The following is a 9256-nucleotide window of genomic DNA, read 5'->3' as shown; positions in this document are numbered from 1 at the left end:
TGCATTCTAGTAAAATAGAACATGATTTAGATATTTGAGTCAAGTTAAAGCACACATTTGATCCTTGGTTCAATTACCCCTGGTAAATGCGTCAGGAACGGTTGAACCTCGTACCGAAAAGAGGATCACATTCCACGAAATTTTCTCACAAATTTTCAAAACAGAGGTGAGTAATTTTCAAAACCGATTTTCAAAACTTTTGTCGAGTTTGACTCACAGAATCGTTTCTCTGTCTCACAGAGGGAGGGAAAAAAATTGCGATGATAACAGTTACTCAAGATTGTAACATCCACCCTCTCCAAGGTGAACCATTTTGTGAATGGGAAACCGAGCGATTTATCTTTTTAGGCTTTAGTTAATAAACATTCTCTCCTTTCGAGGTACTTAGGCACATTTGCCTTGTGTTTCCTACAGGGCAACATGAACACCATAACGAGGTCAAGCCTACCCATTCACGTACTGTAGCACAACAAAGCCAAGAGGAGCACTTCTTCGGTGAAGGCGACATCAACATGATATTTTAAGGGGTGTATGACATTTTATGCATAAGTGAGTTCAACTCACGAACTGTGTCCATTGCCCAAACATACTTGCCATGGAGTTTTCAATATGCACAAGTCTCAAAATAACCATTCATACCCCTATAGTGGTGCCCCAAGTCCCCTTTGCATTTTCGGGACGAATCAAGTGTCAAGTGTATAACATGCATCATGTGTTATGTGAAAACGCACACGAATCCATTTAAGCAAACATTACATGTTATGAAACAACGATAAATTTAAGACACTTGATTAATAAAGCATGCTTCATTCAAACTAATTTAGTTTAGTGACATGATGTGCCAAAGTGCATGTGGATTTGTCAAAACTTATCAATCATGCTACAATAGTTTTAGAAATTCCAGATTTCAAACTATATCATTTTAACAAAACATATATTATTTCACACATGCTTCTTATAGGCAATTCACACAATTGTCAATGCAATTACTATATGTCACACTGGAACATTCAACATTCATATTAGACATGTGATAAAGTGTGCCTCATTCATATAATTCATTATAGTGACAAGTTGTATGATAGCATACTTCAATCAAATGACATGTTCGTGCAAGCAATGTAGGTATGCTATGCGATATTTCTAAACATGTTTATATTTATTTTTTATTTTTTATATCTCAAGCTGTCACTTCGGCAAAACGTTTATATATATATCATATTACAGAAGCTGCCATAAGTATTAAACATGCAAGAAAATAAATTATCACAGCGAGAGGAGTGCTGCCATATGTGTGTAACACGTGAAAAAATGCGGCAAGAAACATGCTGCCAAACATACTTAAGCTTGCTGGAAAATGTAGCAAGATACATTGTCATGCATGTGTACTTCTGTAGCGAAATGGCAGCAACCAAGATGCTGCCAAGAATGCCATGATGGCAGCAACCAAGATGCTGCCAAGAATGCCATGATGCCGAAGAAAACATAGTAGGGTAGCACAACCAAACATGTGCCAAAGTACGTAGAAAAAACACAGCACTATATGTTGCTAAACATGCACCAAAGTGTGTGGAAAATATGTTGTGCTCAAGGTGCTACCAGCTATGCCCGAATTACAGGCTATTCACAGCAATGAAAGTGTTGTAATGTAGTGCCAAACAGTTGGGAATTATGTTGTTAAAAGCTGTCCTAAAAGGGGATACCATGGTCGCCTAAATTTTGGAACAACAAAATATTGCTAAAAAATGTGGCTGCTGTAGGAATTTGCAGCAGCAAAAGGAGCCAACAAGAGTGCCTTTCTGCGACCACAATGCAGCAACAAAGGAGCTCGATATGTGTCGCTACTGCAGAGCATTCGACTAACATAACAGGCTTGGGACTGAGTTGTGTTGCAGCATGCTGTTGCAACATTGGCCAAATGAGTGTTCGGGGTAAAGGCACGAACCGGCTCGGTTTTTACCTGGACTGAAGGGCGCTAGAGGGGGGGGGGGGAATAAAAGGCTGACATGGGAAAGCCATGGGAAAGGACTGGTTTGGACCGAGCTTGGGTCCAGACCTGTCACGATTATGGGCATGCCATACAAAAACTGGGGCTCAGCTCGGTCCAGACTGGGACACGACTGCAGCCGACTACCTCCCCAACTAGAAGGGCATCTGGTTGGGTGTTGTTGACTGGGTTCGATGCAGACTCTGAGCAATGAGAAAGGTTTTTGAGTGGTTTTCTTAACAAACAGGGTGAGACTAGTTTGGACTAACGTTCATCCCAGACCTGCCATAAAAAGGCTGGACATGGCCGTGACGACAGCGATACGAACGCTGCCCAACACCAAAAGAGCTCACTAGGTTGCTCGAGTACACCAGGCATGGATTGGTCTGATCTGAATCAGACCAGTCTCTGCCTAATGAGGCATTGTTGCAGAAAGTTGTAGCAAGCTTGCAATGTCGACCAGAAGGGGTTGGGCATGCTGCCATGGGAGGACAACACCCCGAGTCCCTAGCCTTAAGTCGACAGCAGCTCGGGTGTGCCAAAACGCATGGCACCAGGACTAAAGGGGGAAAATACGAGGCATGGTTGTCCAGCTGCAGACCGACCCATCTATGGGTGGTTCCTCTGCAGTAGGGACAGACCTACAACCACACTACCAAGGGGGTCTAAACCCGGAAGGTCCAGCCCATGCCCACCAAATGAAAAAAAAAATTGAGTCTTGCACATGAAGGTAACAAAAGTGGAAACAAGCATCCTGCCGTGTGTGAGCATGGAGCGTGAATCAACCCGAGGAAAGCAAGTAAACATTCTTAATATGTCCAACTCCCATACGTTGCATAGCACACCATGGAAGAATGAACTTCATGCTGGAAGAATATGGTTTTACAAGGTGGCAGCCATGAAAATTTCCTCATCTTGAAAGTGTGTGATGCTCTTTAGAAAGATGGAAGAACCACAACTCCCCTTTTGCTTAGAGAATAGAGGGGAGTCCCTAGCTTGGTACCCACCCCTATACAAAAACACAAAAAGGGAGGAAAGAAGATGGAGCTCATGGTTGGGAGAGAGGGAGAGAGCAAAAAAAATGCCCCTTGCTTCTCTTTCTCTTCCTTTCACAAAATCATTTATAGTCTAGGGTTTTTACAACGGATGACTATGATTAAAAGGAGGAGATGGATGGTTGGGGTGTATGTCACGCCCTTCTAGGCAAGGGCAAACTTGAAATACTTCATTCAAGCCTCCCACACGCCCCACTAGGCTTATTTCATTTGAATTCTTTTAAAATATCTTTCAAAAATGCCATTGCTCCTCCCTTGGGCAATTTTCCAAGTTGTAATCATTTAAAAAAATTTGATGGTGTAATTCAAATGATTTTATGCATTTTAAATAAAAACTTAGGGACTTGATATAATTTTGTTATGATAGGTATTCATTCTAGGGTTTATATATATATATATATATATATAAGCTTTTCTAAAATTTCATCCTGTATTAAATTTTCTCAAAAAATTCACGGGTCTTACACTAGATGTATTTTTAGTCTGTACAACAAGGTTTGACCCCTGCTATGAAAGTCATATGTATTTGATAAATTGCCATGATTGACTCCTACCCTAATGAGTCGACCCCTGCTTATAATGTTTAAATTATTACAAAGATCAACTCAGGCTCTGCAAGAGTCAACCCCGGATCTATACTGTGACCTCAGGGACGACTTCTGCACTACAAGAGTCAACTCTTGACTATGATATTTTGGCAAGGGTTGACTAGATGGGTCCCCCATTTGGTTTGTGTCCAACTAGTTCAAAAGTGTTTCAAAAAATATTATTTTTAAATTTCAAAATTCATATTATGAATATTTAAATATTCATTAAATCAATTAAAATTGTCGCTTAATTATTTTTTACCAAAATATCCCTATGATATAAAAATTACTCGCGAACTAATAAATACATCTAGTTAACTTCAAAACTCTGTGAAATAACTCCAATAATTCACAAACACCATAAAAATATATATTTAATAATAAATTAAATATAGTTAATGGTTAAATGCCCAAAATAATTCTATAAATGCTAATTATACCCTTATTGGCCATAAATGAGCTAATGAACATGCAATTTATCAAAAAATAAAATTTAAAACCAAGAAAAGGATTTCCAACTCAATAAAAAAGGGGTTCGCTTTATTTATTTATACTCTCAAAATTTACATGCTTTACATTGGTATTAATAGTAACAGATTTTTAATCCACAGGATTCCTAATCCTTTCCATATTTTTAAGCATATTCTTATCAACCAATTCACACAATGTTTTTTGGTCCTGCCCGATAGGGCTTAACTGATGCATTTTGCTAATATACAAGCCTGAAAAAGCAACAATCAAGTAAGGAGAAAAAATAAAAGGAAATTTTTTGTTTATGTTGGACAAGTATGCTTTCAATATTGGTGCTGTAAGAGGTGTTCAAATTTCCAAATGAAAAATATGCAGTGGCTTGTTATAGAAATAATTGTATGTTTTTGTTCCAGTAATATAGTTATTTGAGAAACAACACTTGAATACATTACTTTTTTTTTGTTTAAGAGCGCACGCGCGCGCACACACACACACTATATATATATATATATATATATATATATATATATATATATATATATATATATATATATATATATATATATATATATATATATATATATATATATATAGAGAGAGAGAGAGAGAGAGAGTCACTAGAATATGAGAACTAATGTGTGAACTGCGATTTTCATGATTTTTTTTATTCTTTTCTCTTGAATCTAACTGTATTGAAGTAGTATACATGTTTGGTTTTATAAGAACCCGCTCTTGAATCATCCAATTTTGATACATAAACAATAATCTTTATAAATATTCAAACATTAAAAAATCACATTTTTGCACAAAAAATACGTGATTCAATGGTTGATTCCTAGCAAATTCACCATGCCAAGCACATCCACATGGTTGAATTTGCAAAAAAAGTGTTGGAAATGACCATATGTCTAGTTCTCATATATATATATATATATATATATATATATATATATATATATATATATATATATATATATATATATGAGAGTAACGTTAGTTGGAAATGCCCACTCAACGTGTTCGATGTTAAGTCGGAGGGAAATGCACACCCTGATCACATGCGTAATCAGTGCAATCAGCGGAGCATATTATTTTTTCATTTTTGGACATTTAGCTACGGTCCTGGACCGCCGACAAAAGAGAGAGAGATGCTATGGCTGACATTTTTTAAATGAACAGGGTTATTTTCTTTAGCAGAGCGATTTTTGAAGTCAGTAGGATTATTTTGGCTATTTTACTCTAGAAGGCCTATTTTAAAATAAATGAGAGTATTTTTGGTTATTTTGCTATAGCAAGAATAATTTAAAAAATGAACATAGGCATTCTGGTCATTTTGTTATAACTGGGTAATTTCAAAGTGTATAGGAGCATTCTGGTAATTTGAAAGTACACAGGGGCATTCTAGTCATTTTTCTATAACAACGGGTAAGCAGTGACCACGACAGTAAACAATTTTTATTTTTAAAAGCAAGGAATTTTAGCTACGGCTCATGCGGAACTCCAATTTTTTTTAGAACAAATGCATATAATAACGGTTTTGGCAATTGCTGTAGCTTTTAGCCACCTGGGAATTTGTGACGGGCTTATGGCTTAATAGTACGGACATGTGGGTTTCATCGACATAAAGTCCGTGGCTATTTGTTTCTTTTGTTGCATTGTCTGTTCTAAGCGATTATAATTTTACACGAGAGAAAGGTGATTCCCCTGGAATTGGACGCCACTGTTTGAGTGGCTGAAAGCATCAGCATTGACAGTTGTGTGCTTGGTCAAGAACAGACAAGGACACGTAACTTCTCAGTCATTTACAAAGAACCACCTGAGTTCTTAGTTATTACATTTTAAAACATTTCAGAGCCTGCTTCGCTGAATGCATTTCAAATGCCCGCCTCAAGTATAAAGTCATGTTCTTCTTTATGCTAACTCCTAAACTCTCATCATCACATCATAAAATAGGTAGTCATAAGCCTAAGAATCGAATCGAGTTCAAATCATCGGCACTTGAACCATTTGATTCTGGGTCATTTGAGGGGTTAAGAAAATCAGTTGATTTTATTTGGATTAAGCTTTAATTGGGCAATTTTGTGTTTTTTATAACAATTTTATTTTTTATTTTAATAAAAATATTTTTTTAATGGTTGAATTGAAACAGATTCGATTCAGAAACCGATTTTGACAACCGTGGTCCTATTCCATCAAACTCTCGTGTGAAAAGAGAAGAGAAATCGATTATGAAATGCGAATACAGACAAAGAAGATGGTGGCTTGAAATGAATGTGTCTCTCTCTCGTTTCGCTCGTCTATCACCGTGCCGTGCCTCTATACAAACGAGTGAACAATACACTTCGTTCGCCATGTTCTGCTGCTCCTGGGATAAGTGAACAAATAAATCACCAATTCCCTTCCCTTCTTAGCTGTCTAGCACGGCGGGGATGGCAACGCCATTGTCGATTGAGCCGCCGTCGTCGTTGTCGGGTGGCAGAGGCAGTTGGAAGAGGGCGTTGAGCCGACTGAACCACGGCGTGGGCAGGAGCAGGTTGGGCTGCTACTTCAAGCTCGAGGAGCGCAGGTCCAGCTTCACCACCGAGATCAGGGCGGGGACGGCCACGTTTCTCACCATGGCCTACATCCTCGCCGTTAATGCCAGCATCCTTACTGACTCCGGCGGGCCCTGCTCCATCTCAGATTGCGTGCCGCTCTGCAGCGATCCCTCCATCCCCGTCTCCTCCTGCTCGGGCACCAACGGCACCTTCATCCTCCGCGTTATCGTCCAGCCCGACGCCTCCTGCAAGTTCTCTCCCGTCAACCCTGGCTACACCGCCTGCCTTGACCGCACAAGGAAGGACCTTATCGTCGCCACGGTCGCTTCCTCGCTCGTCGGCTGCCTCATCATGGGGACCCTCGCCAACCTTCCCCTAGCCCTCGCACCCGGCATGGGCACCAACGCCTACTTCGCCTACACCGTGGTCGGGTTCCACGGCTCCGGTAACATCCCCTACAAGAGCGCCCTGGCCGCCGTCTTCGTCGAGGGCCTGCTCTTCCTCCTCATCTCCGCAGTGGGCCTCCGTGCTAGGCTCGCCAAGCTCGTGCCCAGGCCCGTCCGCGTCTCCTCCTCCGCAGGGATCGGCCTCTTCCTCGCCTTCATCGGCCTCCAGAACAGCCAGGGAGTGGGCCTTGTCGCCTACAGCTCCTCCACCCTCCTCACGCTCGGCGCGTGCCCTCGCGGCTCGCGCGCCTCCCTCGCCCCAGTCGTCACAGTCAACGGCACCATCTCGCTCCTCCCCGGGGGAACCGTATCGGGCGACATCGTCTGCCTGGGGAACCGGATGGAGAGCCCCACCTTCTGGCTGGGCGTCGCCGGCTTCGTGCTCATCGCCTACTGCCTGGTGCGCAGCATCAAGGGAGCCATGATCTACGGCATCGTCCTCGTCACGGCCGTCTCGTGGTTCCGCGGCACCAGCGTCACCGCGTTCCCCGACACCGCCGCCGGGGACGCCGCCTACGCCTACTTCAAGAAGGTGGTCGACGTGCACAAGATCGAGCGGACAGCCGGCGCACTGAGCTTCGCGGACATTGGCCGCGGTCGCTTCTGGGAGGCCCTCGTCACGTTCCTGTACGTGGACATACTGGACACCACCGGGACGCTCTACTCCATGGCCAGGTTCGCCGGGTTCACCGACGCCAACGGAGACTTCGAGGGCCAGTACTTCGCGTTCATGAGCGACGCGTCGGCCATCGTCGTCGGTTCGCTGCTGGGGACCTCGCCCGTAACGACCTTCATCGAGTCGTCTACCGGGATCAGGGAAGGGGGCCGCACCGGGCTGACGGCGCTGACCGCAGCGGCCTACTTCCTCCTGTCCTTCTTCCTCACGCCCCTCCTGGCGTCGATCCCGGCGTGGGCGGTTGGCCCGCCCCTCGTCCTGGTGGGGGTGCTCATGATGAGGACTGTGGTGGAGGTGGATTGGAGCGACATGAAGGAAGCCATCCCGGCCTTCATCACCCTGATCGTCATGCCCCTCACCTACTCCATCGCCTACGGCCTCATCGGCGGCATCGGGACGTACATCGTGCTGCACCTCTGGGACTGGGGGCACGTGATGTTGCGTCGTTGCCTTGCTGCTTCTGCCAACCTCAAAAGCGCCCACAGCAGCCAGTGTGCCGATGGCGACAACAACACAATCGTTTAGAATTAGATCGGCCCTCTCTCTCTCTCTCTCTTCTCCTTCTCTTTCTCTTTGACCATTATTCCTTGGTAGCAGTAGCCCAGTACGAACGAAGAGGTGATCATTTTTTTTTTACGTGCATAATTTACGATGGTTAATTGTTATCGTGATCTTTGATTTGATTTATTTACGTGTAGAAGTAGAATGGAACAAGGCGTTGTACTTGGGCAATTGCTTTAGCCTTTAGGTAGCGTACGTTAGTATTTTACGCAATGGAAGAAGCAAGGGCTCCAAACAAAGTACACCACCTTAACAAATTGTCCAATTAGTAATGACGTCATTATATAGAAACACTTTTTTTCGTTTTTTGGATGGGTTTTCATGAAATTAACGTTACACCTTTGGTCTACATGTTTTTCCTAGTGATAAACTAGCAGATCCAATTATGACATGCAGGTAGGTTTTTATAAGGCTTAAAAAAAATCAACAGCTTACTTATAATGTGTGGTACTTTCCTGAGTTATAATATCATACTTTCATTGAAAAGTCAGTTCCCACTGTTTTGAACATGTTGAATGAAGATCCAAAGGTGTTTGTATGTAATGGTTATACCAACCAAGCTAAGGCAAACACTTATTATTCGTGCTTAGCTTGCCAAAGGTTCTAACAAGCTCTTTAAAAACCGAGCCGAGTTACAAGTATCTTGTCTTGTTTCCAAGCTCAACGGGAGCTGGAAAATTAGCGACTTTGTTTAGTTGGTTAGAGCTGTCCAACTAATAAAATAGGCTTAATGAGTCAAGCCACAAGTTGCTCATGATGGCTATACCAGCACAAACAAGAGGTGTTTGACTTGGTACAACTGGTGTGCAACATTATTTTACATTATTAGTATCATTAAATTCCGCATACGTTCGTATAATAAAGCAGTTGGTTGAGATGCGAAGAAATAATGTTCCCACTGTTATCAGCATCAAGCTGACAAAAAAACATTTGTTT

General features: G+C 42.5%; 1 protein-coding gene across 1 annotated transcript; it reads left to right on the top strand.

Moving 5' to 3' along the window:
- The first annotated feature begins 6494 nt into the window (after positions 1-6494).
- AZG1 (AZA-guanine resistant1) lies at positions 6495-8459 on the top strand. The gene has a single exon (XM_090020076.1). It carries the CDS (start codon positions 6530-6532, stop codon positions 8282-8284), a length of 1755 nt encoding a protein of 584 aa, XP_089876202.1. The 5' UTR covers positions 6495-6529; the 3' UTR covers positions 8285-8459.
- Positions 8460-9256: the final 797 nt, after the last annotated feature.

Source organism: Nuphar pumila, chromosome 10, assembly GCF_984573655.1.
Source record: "Nuphar pumila chromosome 10, dmNupPumi1.hap1.1, whole genome shotgun sequence".
Taxonomy (NCBI): domain Eukaryota; kingdom Viridiplantae; phylum Streptophyta; class Magnoliopsida; order Nymphaeales; family Nymphaeaceae; genus Nuphar; species Nuphar pumila.
Note: the sequence above shows the minus strand (reverse complement) of the source record. Positions and strands in the feature narration are given on the sequence as shown.